A 19,575-nucleotide genomic window follows, 5' to 3' on the forward strand; every position below is an offset into this window, starting at 1 on the left:
CCTCGGAAACGTAAAATGATTGGCTAGAATCTAAAGTGTATCACAGCTCAGGAAATAAAGCACTGAAATGTGCGCTGCTTTTCGGTCTGGTTACTACCGTTTATGTCAGCTACTGGTACCCGTCCCTAGTGGTGACCGTGGATGTTCAGTGTCCAGTGACTTATGACATCATGATTGAGGAGTTATAGATTCTAACTGCTGTTGGGATGAATGATCTGCGAAAGTGCTCCTTCCTGCAGCGAGGGTGTTTCAGTCTCTGACTAAAGGAGCTGCTCAGCCCACTCGCATACTCATGCAGTGGGTGATGTGGGTTGGAGAAACTGAGGTTATAGCTCACTGACACAGTGGCAATATTGTCTGTTTAACAGTATTCAGAGACCAACATGTTCAGAATCGGTGTCATTTGATAAGATCGGGAGCGTATGTAGTCCAAGTGCTCAAAGTCTTCTTCTAGACTTCTGTTTGCAACCCTGCTGGCCTTTAAAAGGAATCCAGATTTAAGACATAAGCATTGGCCTCACATTTTCAAATCCATAAGCTGCTCCTATCTTTTACGTCATCTAACCCCGAGGGGTCTACCGTTATTTGGTCTTCATCAGGCAAAAGCAGAGGTTATCTTTTTGTCCTGTACTGTAATGCTCTCAGAATTGCAGACCTAACATTAGCAGCCTCCAGTGGTCAAACAGCTTCTCTGTGGTCTTCTGACCCTTACTGTCTGATTACTGTTAATGATGCAGGGTGAAACACGCGTTTAGCATCCAGAACATTTGCTTGTTTATTTTGCCTTTTTACTAAAGGACTACTTCCTGAAGCCATGATGCATAATGAGCCTTGAAGGCCGTGTGCTTGTGTGTTCAAAGGTTTTGTGTATTTGAAAGATGCTTAGTGTGTTTTGGAGGCCGGTGGTGTGATGTGACCACTTTTGCCATAGGAACACAAAGACTCGGATTGGGATGGTCAGGATGCTCCTCTCTAGAGCAGGTTCAGAGGTCAGCTTAGAGCTCAGGCTCTTCTGGGGAGCAAAGTGCATGGGTGGTGGGTGCTACCGTGAGCGTTGTGCCTGCTTATGCACAAACACCTCTGTGTGTGAGCGTGTGTATGTGGCTGAATGTGCTGGGTGGGGTTACGCACAGTATAAAATGGATCCCAGTGGACAGGCGTGTTTGGACCAGTCCCTATGGATGGAGAGAGAAAAGGGGAGAGATGATGATGAGGGCTGGTGACGGTTGGCCGATGGGGTCCAGCGGGGATGGAGCAGCCTGCTAATGAAGAGCCATCTGAGGCCTCCATTCACCTTGAACATGGGGCGCTGCAGCTGCCCTGACCTTGGCTTTGATCCACAAAGATGCTTGACCCCTGCCATTTCCCCAGAGCTACCCCCACCATCTGGACAGCATGCATGCATATGTATACATATGTGCACACACCCATGGATGCATATGCATACACACGTATGTTGCTCCATATATGCATGCACATATGTTCACACAGGTATGAGTAGCAGGTTTCTGGCTTCACACCTGCGCTGATTCGCTGCATGCTAGCTATGAGTTCGGGTCTTCGTCGCCTGTAATGACAAAGAAGCAGAGGGCAGCCAGGGGACGGGATGAAAAAGGAGCATTTCTCAAATGTGTAAAGTGTTGGAGTTAATAGGCTTTTCTCTCTGTAGCACCACCCTCATAACTCCAAAACGACCACATCCATGTCTCCAGATATCATCTCCTAACTAAAGTTGTTTTACATTAACTCCAACCTGGGAGCTTTTTTTTCTCGTTACTATCCCAGTGTTTGCCACGCTCCATAAACATTACATTGGTTTTCCTTTCTTCTCCCTAATAAGAATGCAGCCGCTTGGAACGTAGGGGTTCCTTGGAAATTCCCAAAGTGCTTCTGCAAACTCTCCTCCCACCCGTGCTCGTCTTTCTTGACCTCCCCGTTCAGCTGTAAATGACAGTTATGTCACGGGTGACTTGAGTTGCGTTCCATCTGTGGAAATGTAGACCTGTCTGCATTTTCCTTTTTATATTCCATCCCTCGCTTTATGAGATTTTTTTTTATGGCACAGGATATGGGGTTTAGCCTTCTGTGATACAGTTCATCAGGAAGGCTTTCATAACGCGTAACATTTTCAGAAAGTATGAAGTTTTCTAAGCTGCCGTCCTCTTTCTCGCTCTCACAAACACGAATATTTACCAGGAACTCACCAACTGTAGCTGGAGCTTATTTTTCCACTAAAAGTAGGTCATTGTCAGCGGGTTTGGTGTCGGTAACATGGACACGGCGTTTGCATCATTGTTCTGGATGTGTCCCCTGATTACTATACTGCATAGAGGTAACAGCGTCTGTGCATATGCAGGGGAACAAGCTGTGCCCATGCCTAAGTAATTAGAGACCAGCATAAAAATGAGAGTGAAGGCAAGATTAGCCCTCACTGTGCATCAGGTCTGATTTCTGTGCAACAATTTTTTGTTTTTACCCGCAGATAGCATCTCACATTTACTTAAGTGAGCTGATTATGGCTCTCGCTTTTACTCATCCCCAGAATACCTTTTATTAGTCTCCCTCCCTCCCTCACCACCTGTTTTTCTCCCCCTCCTTCTGTCATATTTTCTCTCGTCTCCTGATAATTCTGCACTATCTACCTTCATTTTATTCTGTGAAGTTTTTTTTCCTCTCTCGCTGTCTCTCACCCAGTATAATCCATTTGTCTAACTTGGATAGAGGGCAGCGGAAGGAAGTAGTGGAGGAGAGGCGTGTGTCAGAGTCAGAGAGAGCGTCTGCTCCAGCTGGAGTCAATATTTGCTTTAGGAATCTCAATAACAGGCCTGCAGTCATCTGCATCTCTGATAATGGACAGCCATATGGCTCTGTTGACCCACGCTGTGCCGAGGTTCTCTCTCCCCATCCTTCCTTGTTTTTCATTTCTCGGCGTCCTTCTATGTTCTCTCGTTTCTTCTCATTCAATCAGTCTTTTTCCTGTATTTTGCCCTCCACTTGCCACCTCAAATGTGGACACATTTTGCTCTTTTTTTTTAAACAAACATCCTTTCTCTCGGTCATCCACTAAACCCTGGATATGACCCACCACACAGAGCTGTGACCCAAGTTACCATGGCAGCAGAGCTTGGGATACCCACTCTTTGTCCAGCACGGTTTCAAACAAGTGACAGAAAACAGTGACGTTGCATGTCTGGCTATGACAGGAAGACAGATGCAAAGCTCACGGCGAAGTGCTTTTACGCGCTTAAAGTCATGCTGCTCTGCATTTCCTAAATGGAGGTGTTGGCAAAGAATGAAACGTACACTTAATATTTTTATTTATTTATTTTTAATCTTCTCGTTTCTTTATTTTTGTGAGCTTTTAATTTAATGGATGTCTTAGTGTTGTGTCCTAACGAGGTTATCTAAAGCTTCTGCTTTATTTTTTTAGCAAAGTAAACTTCTCTTGTGTTTGAGCAACATGTATATTTTATTTATTAATGATCTCCTGCATTATGCTGCCCTCACGACACGTGACCATGTGAAGCTAGACAGCTAGCGAACAAAATAGATGAGATCTTCCACACAAGGCTTGCTTTTCTTGCTTTTAATGAAGATCCTTTAAAGCCTTATCCTCTCTCAAGGCTTCTCCTTGCTATTTCTTATTTGTAACTGAAATATACAGAAAGTGAAAATAAATTGCTAGCTAATACACATCTTAATGAGAAACTTAGCCTAGCTTAACACGTGCGTTACATTAGCATCGCAGTTAACTCCAGGTAAACATATATAAAAGTTATTTCTGAACATATTAATACTCACAAAGACGAACGTTTCCCAAGGTACAAGCGTGTAGGGCACTTTTAACGTGTACATGAACTCGTTCACTCTTTTAATACTGCCGAAGCACTTTTCGCGGCATTAACGGAGAAAACACTTCAAAGATAGGCGAATGATCCGAGCTCTCCCTCGCTCCCATTTCCGCACATACAATACAAAGATCGCTTGTGATAACGATGTCTCACTCTGAGCAAATTTCGAATATAATTTTAATATTTCTTAACTTTGAACTTATTTATCACTTTGCTTATGTAACTTAATCAGACTATGCACTAACTACTGACTTTTGACCAAAAAGCATAACATGCATGTTGGGGGGAAAAAACATTATTAAGTCGTGCCTCGTCAGTGAACTTACTTCCTGTTATCGTGTCTCTTATTCTGCCCTCTGTCCGTTTCTGACTCGCAGCAGCTTGGCCATCGTACCCTCTGGTGTGTCCCGGCTCAGGTGCCCGTCATCCCCGCTTTGCTACGCTTCCCCTCAAAGCCATTGGTCATGGCTGCGTTGGCCCCTGCTGTGGCGGCATGTGCCCACAGCAGGCCCCCTGCCCACTAGCTGTCTCGTCCTATCTATCTAACCCAGACTAGAGCCTCTCAGCCCAGTCCAGCCTATCTCAGCTCAGCCTGGTACAGCTTTGGCGTCAGCAGCGGCCCGGTGTCACTCCACCCTGGCAGTCATAATGAGACGAGGGGGAGGAGGGCGTCGGCGTTCAGCAGCGAGAGCGCCGCGTGTGTGTTTCAGTGCGAGAGCGTATGCATTTGTCAAGCAATTTGTCAGGTGTCGTCTGTGAAGGAAACATGACTGCAACAGACAGCTGAGAATAATCAGGCTACACACACACACACACACACACACACACACACACACACACACACACACACACACACACACTGGTGTATCTCACAGCACTTAGGATCATTATGCCTCCAGATAGACCTTTTTACTCCAATAGTTCACTACACCATATTTCATCCAGCACTTGCCGCCATTCCACAACATGATATATCTGTGATAATGATATGATAATGGCCATCAGAATGTTTTCCACCCTACCCAGCAGCCTTTTTGCGGGCTTATTTGTTTATATATTTATTTATTTATTGGAGCTTTCTCATTTCAAACCCAGCCATCCATCCTGCATGCTGGCTGCCCAGGCCCCAGTCACTGCTTGTCACTCTGAATTTCAAATGGCTCCAATTTTCCCCCTGATGGCACGGAGAAGTGGCAGGCAGCACATCGGGGAGGGTGGTCCTAGACATGCTGCCTGCAGCAGGGGTTCTATTAGAGCGAAGAGAGGGATGAGAGGCGGAAGAGGACAGGAGAGGAGAGTTTTCGAGCATCACGCCAGTAGTGATGTATTCTTTCTCTCTTTCTTTATGATTATTGTGGAGACTGCATTCTCATTTTGGGGTTGGTGTGGCATGGCTGATTGTTCCATCTTTGCTCCTGGATGGGTTTTGCTGATGGTGGAGCTGCCCTGCCCGGTAAAGCTGCTTTCTGGCGCCTCCGGAAAAATGTGGCTGTTATTTGTCTTTATTTTTGGTTTGTTGAAATCTGCAAAAAAATTAATTGATATTTTTATGTAACTCTTATGAGAATCCAAGGCTTTTTCTCCTGTTTATCATCGTGTGCTTTCCCTTAACAAGACCTTACCAGCTATGAGGAGCGGGCACTCTACTTGGAGGCCATTGTTCAGAACCATAGAGAGGTCATGACCTTTGAAGACTTTGCCTCACAGGTTTTCTCCCCCTCCCCTGGATATCCAATGAGTGGGACAGGTGAGAAATGAACCACACTGCAATTCTGTCCTCTTCCACATTCTTTCCACTCCACCTCTTTCTGTCTCTCCATCTCACTCCTGCTTCATTACCTTTGGGTATTTTCCTCCCATGCCTTCTTCCCTTTTTCCTCATCCTCCCCCCCCCCCCCCCCCCCCTGCATTTCAGTCTCTTCTTCCTTCAAAACACACCTGTCCAAACCCTTTTCCCTCTCCTACCCCCCTCTCTCTCTCTCCACTCCAAGCCCACGCTCACTGATGAATATCAAACGACGGGCCCAGGCTCTTCTTCAAACACTTTCTCCACTTCCTCCTGCCCCACTCACGCTACTTTGTACATCTCCTCTTCTTTTTTTTTTTTCAAACCGCATCCTTTCATGCAATTACTTTCCTATGAATATAAGCAGCCTTTTAAATGGCAGTTGCAGGGTGTGTGTCTTTGTGTGTGTCTTCATGAGCTCATTCACCGACACTTAAGAGATCCGACCAACAAACAGCAGCTCTCGGATGTCAGCACAGCACTCTTATCAGCCTGTGATGAATAGAATGGGAAAACGTGTCTTATCTTGTTCTTCCTACTTGTACCAGCACCGATCGATCTGCGCCAGCACCGAAATCAATACAGGATTGCACTTTTACACTCTATTGGATCTCGACACACGTTCTGTTTTGACAAGAAAAGCACTCCACAGCACCACACCGCAGACGTCGTGTCATTATCGAATCTGTCAGAGCTTATGTTTTGAACGAGGTTTACCGTGGATGCTGTATTTTTGTGCCATATGTGGGCATGTGAAAATTAACTGTCTGCTTTTTCTTTCTTTCTTTTTTTTTTTTTTTTGTTGGAATTGGCCCGTCTTATGTCTGTGTCGGACTTCAGATGTTCAGGTGTGATATTCAGGCGGGCGGGAGGTGGGGAGACACATTACCATACTGCTGGGTTGGGGTGTAAAATTTACCTCCTCCATCCTCGGTGCTGAACAAGCGTGCAGGGGCATATAGAAAAACAGGAGTGAAAATCAGAGAATTATTTTTAATTGCTCAAACAGCTGATGCTGACGAGTATTTCAGTCGTGGGTTGTTTTGACCACCTTCAGGTGGAAAACATTCGTTACCCAAAACTCTGTTTCTGTGTCGAGTCTGCTTCCAATCTTAGGATGATGATTTAAACGGTGGAGGAAGATTCTTGTTGCAGATTATTTTGGAAGAGCCCCAAATGACTGTTGTCCCAGCGAACAGAGTTAAAGGGTTCCCAGATTGCTTGGGAGCCGGTCTGAGAAAGGTTAGCTAGAACTGAGAATAATGTTTCACAGCATGGCACGTGTGCTGCAGCCAATGCAAGAAGCTCAGAAGTATAATGAAGTCTGCGAGGTCATTGTGTCAGCTTCCCGCTGAGCAGCGATATCCCATTTCTCCAGAAACTGTGTGCAAACAGGCCAACAGAATAATACAAGGATCTGCACAAAGGTATTGTTCAAACTTGCATAAAAATACTACAATAATAATAATAATAATAACTTTATTTATAAAGCGCTTTCAAACAAAGTGCTGTACAACTATTTGAAACAAATACAGTATGTTTTTCTTACAGAACTGTGCAAAAGTCTTTAGATTTTGCCAGGAAATGGCAAACGGGTGCAATGATTTATTGAAACACAGAAATAGAGTATGCCTAAGCTAAAATAATTCTAATAATTGGTATGACTGCTTTTATTATTGAACACAGCCTGAACTCTGTTGGGCACTTTCTTGTAATTTCTTTAAGTAGTCCACAGGAAACGTTCTCCAGGCCTCGTGATGGACATTCAAAGCTCTTCTTTGGATGTTTCTGCATTTTTTTTTTCTGTTCTCTGTCATGATGACCCCACACTGCCTCAGTAATGCTGAGGTGCGTCTCTGGGGAGGCCAGTCCATGACTGATGGTGTGGTTTTTTTTGGGGGGGGGGGGTTTTCTCTCCAGGTATGCTTATCAGATTGTTTTATGACAGGCAACCAATTTAAAATCCTGAAGGCACGATTTAAAGCTGGTTATTACTAAGTTTCTTGTTATGTGTAAACACAACACTGGTTCATCCCTGAGGCTTGGTGCCTTTTCGTGTTGGAGCGATTCGTAGGTCACTATGTGACTTTTAGTTCGTATTGTATTTGCTACGTCTGGCGAAACATTAAGCGATGAGAGGTAAATGAAGACTTTTGCATCATTTACAGTTTTTGTAAGACTTGGTGTCACTACAAAGGCTTCCACTAGGAATAAACCAGCCTATCAAAACTAAAGTTGAGATTAAAATAAAATCCGTTTTAAATAGGCTTTCAAAAGTCAGATTATTTCTTCGGTCACTGTCGGTGAAATCCAGGAATTAATGACATTGTAGATGCTGCAACCAGTACACACTCTTTGTCATTAGCAACAACTCTCACAATTTCACGTGTTTCATTTGTGAACTGCATTTGCTGTATTTCAAAAAGTATGATATGTGTGACGCTTCAGGTCTAATGCATCTCGCCAGGCTTAGAGCTTGAATGTGTCTGTGATGGCTGGCTGATGTTGCTCCTCATTCTTTTCAAATGTGCTACCACTCTCACTCTCCTCTGCTTTTGCTTTGTGCAGGACTGTGTGTGTGTTTATACGCAAGTTTGTCTATCCATCTGTCTGTTCACCCATCCTGCTCTGCCTCTCATTGCTGCCACTAACATGTCACTCATGCTCCATGACAGCGTGCAGGCGTTGGCCGGGGATGGTTTGGGACATGGAGTACCCCTGGGCCAAACTGGACTGTAAGACTCTGCCTGCTTCCTCCATACTTGGCATGACGCCCGGCATCGGCTTGCTAACATCTATCACTTCGTTTAGGTCACCCTGAACCCCGCCATCGTCAGATAACTAAGGGTTGCGCTTGATTTAGCAGCAGGGTTTGAATTTAAGCCCCGCACACTAATTGCTAAATGAAGCGCTCCTGCAGTTTTGCCAGTTCGCTGTAAGGCATGCAACCCGAGCCCTTCACCTTGGTGGTTTGTCTCTTTCATAACGTCATCCTCACAGCTCCTGAATGTAACCCCCGTCTCACCCCACGACTTCAGTCGAGCATCGCGGCTTCCTGCATGAGCTAGCCCGTCTGTCGCACCCGGACGAAGACTCCATCTTCACCACTCCGCCCTCCGTGTGTTACAACTTGCACCGTTTTGCTGCATTTTGAGTGTTTTTGTCATTTTGTGATCATTCGCTTTACTTTTTCAAATGATTAACTGCACACAAGAAAACCCATTTTTCTCTCTAAAAGTACATAAAAGCTCCCCCTGACCCTCCGAGGTGCCCCGGCATCTTTTCCCTCTCTCACGCTAACCCTCTCAGCTCGTAACATCGGTGGTAAATGTTTTTGTTTCCATGTGAACTGAACACCATTCGTGCTTGGGATTTTTTTCAAACTGGTCTCAGTTTTTAGAAACTCTAAGTAACCAGTTTGTCAGGTAGAGGGAAAAAAAATGGCATTTGTTGATTAACTCATCACACAAATCAGTTAACCTTTTCTGACCTTTAAGCCTTTCAGCGACGGCTAACCACGACACCGCACGCGCTGGCTGAGTTTTCTTTTCAGCAGCGTTGTTGTGTCCTCCTGCAGTGTGATTAAGGTTGTGTGTCCTCTCTCTCATGATGCTTTACTCTTTTTTTTTTTTTCCTCCTTTTAGATTAAAAATATCTTAAAGATCCAAATACTGTGTGTGGTGAAGGTAAGCCCCCCAAATGAGGCCGGACGCTTGTTTTGGTTCCGGCAGCCTGCCTACCTACCTGCTCCTCCCTCGTTCACTCATCCTGGCTGTTCCCCCTCCCCGAACCTCTCCTTTTTCATTCAGTACTAACCGAGCTTTATTTACTGAGCGCTTTAACAAAGGGAAGGGACAGAAAAACCAGGCTGTTTATTTGGGGTATGTCCTACTGTTTAGGCCAGGCTGGTAATTGAGAGTGATGCACGGTGGGGACAATTAGCACCTGACTAAGTAGCAGCATGAACAATACGGCTACACTTCTGGCCCTCGCTTCTGCATGTGGCGCGCCTTTATCTCTTCCCCCAGCAAACACTTTTTTTCTTTCTTTCCTTTTTTTTTTTTTTCCTCCCTCAATCCCCCCACCGCCCCCACCCCTGTCATTTCCTCCTGTTGGAGTGTGCCTGTTTGCCTGGGGCAGACTCTGAGACTAACACCTGCCGCACTGGAAGACGTCTTTGTCATCTAAAGCCTTGTTTGAACTGCTGCAGTGGGGACCAATGGGATAGCAGGGCCATTTAAAGAGTCTCTTTGTTTTCTTTCTCCCTTTGCTTCTCCTCTCTTCTTTCCGTCAGAAATGAAGCTCGGCGTACGGCCGTTTTGACCGAGTATAGGGCGGACGTGTCGGGTTGTAATCACGATAATGATGACACATTAGCCTCTTCTGGGTCTGTGTTATTTTTCCCCACTTAGTAGCTTACTTGGAAAATTAATTCTTACAAAAGGCCATAGAGTGAAGAAGATCATTTAGAAACTGATGCAACCGCGGTCATTAAGTGCCACAGTGGTAGTGATGACTGTTTAGTGCAGCGCGTCTTTAATGGTGTGTTGACTGGATTGCCTTTAATAGTCGTATGTTTTTCCAGCAGATGCATTTTGCAAGAGTTTACTGTAGGAATGAGTACAATACGGGAATGCAGAAATCGTCCTGCTCATTTTTACCCAAGCCCGATCCTTTTTTTTTTTTTTATATTCATATGCAGATTTGAGAATGCATGTTCAGACCCCCCCGCCTCACCTCCCCTGTAGCCCTTCACAATACCCACACCCAGCGTTTCATCCACGGCCCAGCCTCCTCTGTGTGAGCCGTGGCTCTGGATGCTGCTGGTGTCCACTGTGCGGCTGAGTGTCTGTTACTCCAGCCATCTGCCGTTCCTTTTAGCCGCTGCAACTTGAGATGCCTCCGAAAAAATGGCAGGAAATAAAAGGATAGGAAAGAAAATAGGCAACCAGATGCCACCTCAACAAAGCAGAAAAGTTGTTTAAACTCGAGGCATGGGGCCAAAGCGGGTGGGGTCGGGGTGGGAGGGGGCGCCCGTAGTCGGGGTTCGGTCGGGGGCACAGCGAGGAAGTCGGCGTTCACAATAATTGATTGTCCTCGCCAGCATTTCGTGCCCACCTCCCGGCTTATTACCGTTTGTCATAATCATTGAAGTGAAGTTTTTGTGGAAAAGGAAAATGTTTGACAATAGGAAGGCTCCACATGTCCACAACAAGAGCGTAATGTGTAATTTCATTTTCATTCAAAGCGTTCTGCTGTCACACTGTGAACTGAATCCTTTTTTTTACAAAGGTTGCCTCATTTTTCACATCATAAAAGGGAAACTGTTGGGGATAAAGGCGGCTTCTCTTCCAACAAGCTTTGCTTCTCTGCAGCATGTGACAAAAGCATGTGATTTCTGAGATGCGCCATCTTGATTCGAATGAATTCAAACTCGAATCCCGACACTCTTTTACTCTAAACTTGGTATTTGTGTGAATGTTGGTGGAAATCCAGGGAATTGGGTGATCCTGGTTTTGGGAGCAGCCGCGTGCATGATGGAGCGTGCTGGGATATAAAACAATCAAACCCTCCCTGTCTCTCTCTCCTTGTCGTGTTTCTATCTACAAACTTTTCCTCCATCTCTCTCTCCCAGGGTCCTTCACCGGCAGCGGAAGCACCGAAGCCGGAAGCATCACCACCACCACGACGGATTCAGTCGACCAGGTGTCTCCCACCATGCCCCGTGCCACAAAGAACAGAGTTTCCGGGAAACTCCGCCGATCAGCCAGCGCTATAAGCAAATCCTCCAACTGAGCTCTTCAACCCGTCCCCCTCTCCCCCCTACCCGAGTGCCGCCTTCAGTCTTTTCTCGAAAAACCTCACAAACTCAGTCGCGACTGCAAGAAATTACTTTGTTTCATTTTTTTTCCTTTTTGTGACATATAAACATTAACTGGAGCATACGGCAATTTTTCATTTAAGTGGCAATCATTGATTTCTTTGTCAGTACATTTCACTTTGTTGTGGTGTTAACTGAGACAGGTGTGTGTGTGAAAGTAAGCTATTTATGTTCGTTGGTTTCAGCATAGGAGGCACCTGCGATGATTTTATCATTTTCTAGAGCGCTCGCGTGCGCTAGAAAAACACTTCAAGTTCTTACTGTAGTAAGGTAACGGGAGACTGTTTCCCCCTGTTTCCGTAGTTCCTCTGTCCCAGCACTTCATGTAACAAAGCACTGATGACGCAGCTGTAAATGACACCACGCTAAAACTGCACAAGAGTTTGGTATCCATTTATAAATAAGTCTGCCTTTTATACCTCTGTTTGCATCCGCCACAGCCTCTCTGTGGCGAAGATACCATTTCAGTTAGCGGCAGCGCGATGCCGTCCCATCCACGTCGGGGAATGATGTTCCTGCAGGGAAAAGCACCAATGGATGGGGAAAGCTTCCCCTGAATGTTTCGCAGTCGCTGCACTAGCACACGGGAGTCCCTGCAGCATGTGCAGCCAGAGGCTGTTTAATTGTTTTGAACTGGGAGTGGACAATCGATGACGTCTTTCTAACTTGAGCTGAAATGACATTTGGGTTACTACTCCAATTTTCCTTTTTAAATGAATTCCAATGGATCGTGTCATTATTTGATTTATGCAACTGCGGTGGAATGAGAAAACACTGCGTTTGTAATTGTTTTCTGATGTCGTTAACATAGGCTCATGTCCGGTAATTAAATAAGTTCCTCCTGCCTCTTTCCTCTGCTATCAGTTTCCCTGTCCTGTAAAGCCGAGACATCGACATTCCGACATTTCCAACATTCCCAACACACACTTTTGCACTCGCTCTTGTCAGTTAACATCAAATGCTTCTTTGTTCTTGGATGTAAATTGCTTTAAATATTATTTGTTGATGGACTGTTTGAATTATCTTTTGCGGTGTTGTGTGTTCGTGTGGTGTTTAAAGGAAAAATGCCGCCAGAGCCTCAGGTAACTCCATGCACTGGTGTGTGTGTGTGTGTGTGTGTGTGTGTGTGTGTGAGTGTGTGAGATTGTGTTTCTGAGGGAGCGTCTCACAGTGCCTGTGTAATGTCTGTCTTCTAAGATGATGTCCCACATTATTTCCACGCCCCACAGCGTCCCGTCTCCTCCTCAGGAGTAAAAAAACAAAAACAAGTCTCTCAAGTTCACGTCTCATGAAAACAGCAACAGATGGATTTTTGCTCTTTATTTATTGGTGGTGTGCTGCCACCTTCTTTGTGTCAGTGGCATCCATTCGTCCTCTTTCCCATGATCCTCTTCCCATGTCATGGCCTCCTGAGGCCACGGGAGGGGGAGGAGGCGGCTGGGTTTAGGTGGCATGCCAGAGCTGAACTCTTAACAGCCCTCCTAGCAACAGCCAGCCCGCCTCTCGCACTCCTCCAACCTGCCAGCTCGAGTTGTCATGGTAGCCAGGTGTCCCCCGCCTCCCCTCCCTCCCACTCGCCCACTCACTCGCAAACATACTCGCTCACATAAACACACTATAGACTCTCACCCTCTGAGGGCTCCACCTAAGCTGCAACACTATCCCCCATCTGTTGCACTACTATGCCTTACTTTCCCCGCGTTCCTCTGTCGGTTTCTCCACATCTTGCCTCCTGTTGGTCCGTTCCCCGAGCAGGATGTGAGGAATCCCCGCAGCAGGAGGAGGACTGACAGATCTGTGCTCTCTTTATTTCATGTGTTGTCATTTTTGAGGAATGTATAGATATATAGGCCTGGATCACATCTATGGTTTTAATTTTCCCCAAAGCCACTTGAAGGAACTGACCATGATGTCGATCCAAAGATTGTAGCTTATAGAATATGTCTGTTAAAAGGAGGATTAGTCACTGGAGGTGTTAGTTCGGACCAAGATTGTGTGTCTTATACGCGTGAAGAAATTGAGATAGTCGTAGTTTTAGTTATTTTCTCCTTCTCGTTTTAGAAATCCTTGTACATTGTGTCAAATTTGAGGGCTTCGTTGCCCTCAGGATATAAATATATTAATGCCTGTAATATAATCTTTGTATAAGAGGGGGAAAAGCTTGAAACTTTCATCATTACTTGTCAACATATCAAACTGTTTTTAATGACCGAAGTCCTGCTATCTTTATTAGAAATGTGAAAACTGAAACATTTCATTAAATCGATTTGAAATTCTACCTGTCGTTTGCTGTATTTCTGATTATCTGGATTTGTGAGGTTTGTGTGTGTGGTTATGATGGTGCTGTTGCCATGGGCTCTGACCCTGGCCTGGCCGTGCTGGCAGCAGCAGGAGTAATCTGACCCTCCTCCCATCTGTCTCCCCTGCTGCTCTACCCTGCTTAGAGGAGCATAATGGAGCCCCACTAGGAGGTACAGGTGCAATTGGTTGCAGCATCTACAGGTGCCCTGCCTCTCCTGGGCCACATAAAGACGCAAGAAAAGTACTTGACTGTAATTGGAGCCCTTAAATTGTGCATCCGTGAGAAAGAAACCTAATGTTGCCCCATTTTCACCCGGCTCGGCACTGTTTGCTTGTTTGTCACCGACTCTGAGATGCGTTACGACAGAACAGGCTGATATCCCCGTGATAACTACCAAATTGTGTTATTTCATGTGTTACACTGGCAGCTGCAGTCAATTTTCACACTTCAGATCTCACTCTTTCTTAATGTATTGTCAGTGTTGCCTGGAGGAGCTCGAGGAGGGGGTAACACTGAAAAGTTTGCCTTCTCTTTGGCCTCGCACCGCTGCAGGAGTTTTAATAAGCACAAGAACTCTGCAGAAGCAGGAAGAGCCTGTGAGGAGTAAAAGTTAGTGAAGAGGTGATGTTTTTAAATGTGTGTGTGTATATTTTTTATTTTTACACTACATTAGTCTCTCAGTTGACCTTTTTTTTGTCATCACTGATCGGCCTGTGAGGTCAGCTATATGTGTCTTTTGCTAAATTACCACCAACTTAATGCTTTATGGATTCTGGAGGTCAGCTTTGAAGCCAGTTGTGCCCTGATGTGTCCTAAATCATTTGAAAACAACCGAAGCAGGAAAAGAAATCGAGTTGTGTGAGTTTTCCAAAGCAGACAGATGTTTTACTGCTGCAGAGGTGAGCTCTGATCCACCACCTCTTTGTCCTGCTGTCATGTCCTGACGTGGTATTAAGAGGGTGAATTTATGATTAGGCCTTAAGTGCTTCACTGAGGCAGCGAAACGGCGTCTATTGAGCCACCGCAGCGATGATTTACGCAGAATAAGTCTGATGTCGAAGGCACAGGGGGGGTTTAGCCAAGGGAGTTGGACTTTCTCCCTGTTAAAGACGACTAAATAGATTGGTATCGTTTTGGAGTGTCACCATGTGTGGGAGAGGTGTTGAAGAGGAACCTTTACAGGTTTTGAAAGGTGACTTGGTTTAATTTCACACTGTCAAAGTTTAACAATTTGTCATCTCGCTCCTGTTCAGAAGGCTGCTGTCACAATCAACTTCAAATCAGCTGATCAGGCATAAAAAATGGGACAGAAAGTGCCCACGATGCCTCCTGTAGAACGTTTTAGTCGAATAGAGTTTAAAATATGTGGAGGAACGGAGCGGGTTTATTTTGGTGTGTGTTCCTGTGCGCACTGCGCAGTTTGCGGGTTGAAATTAAGAAAACGATTGCACATTTTGGCATTTCTTCTCGGCTTTTCCAAAAGGAGCAAAACCAGAATGAGCCACGAGCTCATTGTGATTTAGTAATAATTATTGTAGCACGAGGAGTTTTGTTTGGACATAAAGTTCATGGTGTCGTGTGCGGCTTCCTGTCTGTGTGAAAAGCGTCTTGAGACCACGTGTCCTTTGGAAAATATTTTATTTCGATAGACAACAACGATATACACATACAATCAAAGCGCTATAAAAGCCAACATTTAAGAAAAATAACTTGTCCTTAAAAAAGATTGCATCTAAGGTAAGAGCTTTACGTTTTTTTCCTCTTTTTTTATTTTTTTATTTTTTATTTTTTTTACAAGAGCTGTGGAGATTGAAGATTAAAACCCGACCCACGACATTTATCACAACTCATAACTTTGACAAAAGGAAACAAAACAAAACAAAAAAAAACACAAAAGATTTGGCTATACGACATGTAAACTGCCAGAACGATTCACAGGAAAAAATCACGACAAACACAACAATAAGTTACATAAAATAATTAGAATAAATAAATAAATAAACATATGATGACAAATATTGCAACAATTTTCAATAATAATAATAAAATATGTGCCAGCATTCAAATTAAAACAATCTATGTTGACTTTTTTAAGGCAGTTATACAGCGGGATTTGGATGTGTACGTAGGCTATTTCGGACTAGGCTTATTTGTATACTAAAGGCATTTGTGGTTCTACTAAACAGGGAATTCCTCAGTCACTCTTTTTTTTCTTCTCCATCAACACAAAGTAAGTTCTGTCATTCACAAACTAGCGTAAAGCTACAGTGATAGAGCAATCACGGCCGGTGAAGTCAACAGGCTTTGATGGGGAAAAGGATTTCTGAGAAATTTAAGACATTTCTTAGGTCTAGAAGCTATCGTTGAACATGTGCTGTCCTAGAAAAATACCCTTTAACAGTCAAACTAACGCTTTGTATTCGTTTTTTTTTAATCTTGATAAACTAATTTGAGAAAGAAAATCTCAAAATAGGCCTATATGTAATTCAAATATAGAGAGAAGCATTCAACAATCACTGATTGGCATGGAAAAGACACCACTTAAACATTAAACCGCTCTGCCTTTCATTGGCCTAAAGTTATGGCAGTGAGCACAAACCCTTTGTGTTTTCGTTTCTTTTCTTTTTTAAGCCCCAAAGCCACTTTTCTATCCGCTTCTTAATTATTATTTTTATTTAATTTTCCCCCATCAAAGGCACGAGTTCTGTGTTGTCTTTAGCAGGCGGGGCGCACCGGCATTTGGAGCAGGATCACCTGCCTGTTCTCCGAGGGGTGGCACTTGTTTATGTGCCTGGTGAGCCCCGGCGAGCTGTAGAGGGTGGCGGGGCAGTATTTGCACGGGTAAATCTGGGAGGAGTGCATGAGGCGCAGGTGTCTCTCCTGGCCGGCCCTGCTGGTGAAGCTCTCCCGGCACACCGGGCACAGCAGGCAGTCCACCGGGCTCAGATTGAGGGGGCTTTGGTTTGAGGCTTCCGCTGAGGATGAGGATGATGACGCTGATGAGGAGGTGTTTGACTCCGGAGCCTGCTCTGCCGGGCGGTCGCTGGTTTGAAACCCGCGCTCCTCCAGCACTTTCTTTTGCAGGGCCTGGTGTCCCATGATGTGTTTCCTTAGGCACGCCTGCCGCTTAAACCTCTTCCCGCAGAACTGGCAGTCATAGCAGCCATCTTCAGAACCCGATTCGGACAGACCTGGACTCGGGGTGTCTCTGTCGCTCATGTCTTTGGCTTCGTCGGAGACTGACTTGACACCTAGTGGTGGCATTTTGGCCATTTCAGGTTTGATGCCCTGCGCGGGTGGCATGGCGGGTGCGCCGGTGGTCCGGGGTTTGTGCCAGCGGCGGTGAGAGGCGAGGTTTGCCGGGCAGCTGAACATCTTATCGCACTCAGGACACCGGTACTCGACCCTGACTATGCGGGAGCACTTGTGCTGAGCCAGGGAGAACGGATCCGCGTACGCCTCCTTGCACAGCTGGCACACGAACTCCCCCAGAGGTTTGTTTCCTGCGGAGGACTGAGCCCGCGGCTTCATCTCCACCGGACCCTCTTTGATTTTGAGACCAAGCACCGGAGAAGTCGTCACCTCGTCTTCAAAGTTGAGTTTTCTAATGGCTTTGGGTTTTTTGGATGCGGCTTTAGATTTGCGCTCCGTTCCATCAGTTGCGGGTCTTTTGGTGCCGACCCGGTTGCTTGGTCCCGGGAGGCTGCTGCTGCTGGTGGTGCTGGTGCCGCTGCGGCTGCTGTTGCTGGTGCCGATTTTCAGGTCGACCGGGGCGTACAGGAGGTGATCCAGACCGGAGAGGGAGGCGGGTGTTGGGAATGACTCGGCAGAAATAGGCGAGCCCAGATTGAAACTTCGCTCGAAATATCCCCTGTCGTGCTCCTTGCTGATGGGCCGGGTGGGGCTGTAGAGGGCTTGGCACACGGTTTCTGGGTTGCCGAACTGTGCCGGCTTCTCCATTCTTGGCACCGACGCGTCAGCTGCGGTGAAATCCGGCGATGCGGAGGCGCGGTCCGGACTGGACGCCACTGAAATCGGCGGGGATGGGTCCGTGTGACTCGGCAAGGCAGCTGGGGTGGGTGGCTCCTGGAGGTCATCATCGTCTGACCGAGTCCTGTAGGAAACATGTGCAGATTTCTTGTTTCTTTTTACCAGGAATCCTTTGGGCATCTTGGCGAGGAACGGCGAAAAGGCACTTCGGGGAGGTGGGTAAAATCTGGAGTATCCAGGTTTGAAAAATATGGCAACACTAGAGGCTTATGGGACTTGATTTCCCCAGTATATCGATCCCTCTGTTGCTGAAATGTTTTCGTCTCCAAGGCATAGCTCCACTCTTTTTATGCCGGAATGATGCTATTGTTCTCGCCCCCCCTGTTGCAGCATCCCCGACCAATCGGGTGAAACCAAGATCCCAGTGGGTTTTATTGTGGGAGGGCTCAGATCCTGGGTTTGCTGGATTTCGTTGGAGGATGTGCAGATAGCTTAGCAGATGTACTGGCGGTTTATTACATTAATGTGTGCGCTCTGCCCCTCCCCGACAGAGGCACACGCCGGGACCCTCCTCTTTTTACGGTCTGATGGGCCCCTACACAAATGCACACGTGCCACTGCTTTGTGGTTCTCCTCCGGGGGTCCCGGAGTTGCCAAAAGGAAATGTCCGTCACCGCCACAATTATCACAATTTCGAATTAAAACTGGGTGAGACGAGCTTGGTTAAACAGAAACCCAAAGGTGTGTTTCTTCTCGTGTCCGCTGTGGTGCTGGTCAGAGAGGCGGCTCACACACGGCTGTGTTTGCAGTGCACAGTCATCCAGTTTGTTTTAAGACTAAACATTTTTTTCTATCCACGCACTTGACTCGTTTATGCGTGACCTTTACGCGCGTTCCGCGGGCACATCAGTGAACTAAAGACACTTTTTAAAGACCTTTATTTTGGTCTTGAATAAACACTACAGAGGGAGTGTTTCTTTATTTTAGGGCACGTGTCTGTCTCGGTAGTTTAACTCGACATATAAATCAGTCATCTCGCTGCATACATAAGTAATAAGAAGGCCCTCTGGTCTTTGTGCACAATGGCTACGTCTGCCCGTGCTTGGATATCCTGTCTCTCTTTTTTCCGTTTGAAAGGCAAATTGACCTCTTAACTGTGAAACGGGACTCACGGCCAATCTGGCCCACAGCTAGACGCGTGCTGGGCGGAATCAGTGCTCCAGACAAAGAAGGCCGAAGCCGAATTTCGTGTTGGGGAGAAATGCTGCCCAGATATTCAGAGCTAAAATGTGGCTGATGTAGCTGCTGGATAGCCCAAAAGTGTTTGGGGGATGTTAGAAGTTGAGCACAATTCTGCTGGAAGAAGCGAATCTAAGTTTGGATTGTGTAGAATCCACGTTTTTAACAAACTGAACGGTTTGATTTACTTTCAAATGTCTCAAAGCAAAACTCAGCTTGAGTTAAACGGACTCATTTCGCAGCACGTCTCCATCTAACAAAGACAGACCGCACTGTTGTCTATTTCTCTTCCCCGTCAGCGCTCTGCGATTCTCTCATATTTTGTGTGCAAGTCTTCTTTTTTTCGCCATAATGGCTAAATGTATGCGGCAGTGCGCCACTTGGCAGAGTGTGCATTCTTTTTCCCTTTCAGTCAGCAGACCAGGGAGGAATTAATCTCCATCATCGGACATTGTTCCCCTCATTTGCATAAAGCTGCAGTATGACCAAGTCAAATAATTGCACAATCGGAGCCGAGCCGCAGGCC

The 19,575-nt window shown here is 45.9% G+C and overlaps 2 protein-coding genes across 11 annotated transcripts in view; one reads left to right on the forward strand and one right to left on the reverse strand.

The window, feature by feature from the left end:
- Nucleotides 1-11,550, forward strand: part of ralgapa2 (Ral GTPase activating protein catalytic subunit alpha 2) — a 104,270-nt gene extending 92,720 nt beyond the window's left edge. For 3 of the 10 annotated variants that reach the window (XM_087833114.1, XM_087833122.1, XM_087833115.1), the window contains 2 exons: nt 5,477-5,598; nt 11,273-11,549. In XM_087833114.1, coding sequence (XP_087689240.1) covers nt 5,477-5,598; nt 11,273-11,433 — 283 coding nt within the window. In that variant the 3' untranslated portion in view covers nt 11,434-11,549. Of the gene's footprint in view, nt 1-5,476; nt 5,599-8,312; nt 10,575-11,272 lie in introns of those variants that run through there. The other 7 variants (XM_087833117.1, XR_015716973.1, XM_087833123.1 and 4 more) reach the window with 7 other exon arrangements.
- Nucleotides 11,551-15,467: 3,917 nt separating this feature from the next.
- Nucleotides 15,468-18,159, reverse strand: insm1b (insulinoma-associated 1b). The gene has a single exon (XM_006800633.3). It carries the CDS (start codon nt 17,988-17,990, stop codon nt 16,536-16,538), a length of 1,455 nt encoding a protein of 484 aa, XP_006800696.2. The 5' UTR covers nt 17,991-18,159; the 3' UTR covers nt 15,468-16,535.
- Between the last annotated feature and the right edge of the window lie 1,416 nt (nt 18,160-19,575).

The sequence above is a fragment of the Neolamprologus brichardi genome, chromosome 19, assembly GCF_056152115.1.
Source record: "Neolamprologus brichardi isolate AB-2024 chromosome 19, ASM5615211v1, whole genome shotgun sequence".
NCBI classification, from domain to species: Eukaryota; Metazoa; Chordata; class Actinopteri; order Cichliformes; family Cichlidae; genus Neolamprologus; species Neolamprologus brichardi.

Excerpts from the sequence above, each read along its gene's own strand:
- insm1b (XM_006800633.3), bottom strand. The coding sequence starts at position 17,990 with ATGCCCAAAGGATTCCTGGTAAAAAGAAACAAGAAATCTGCACATGTT.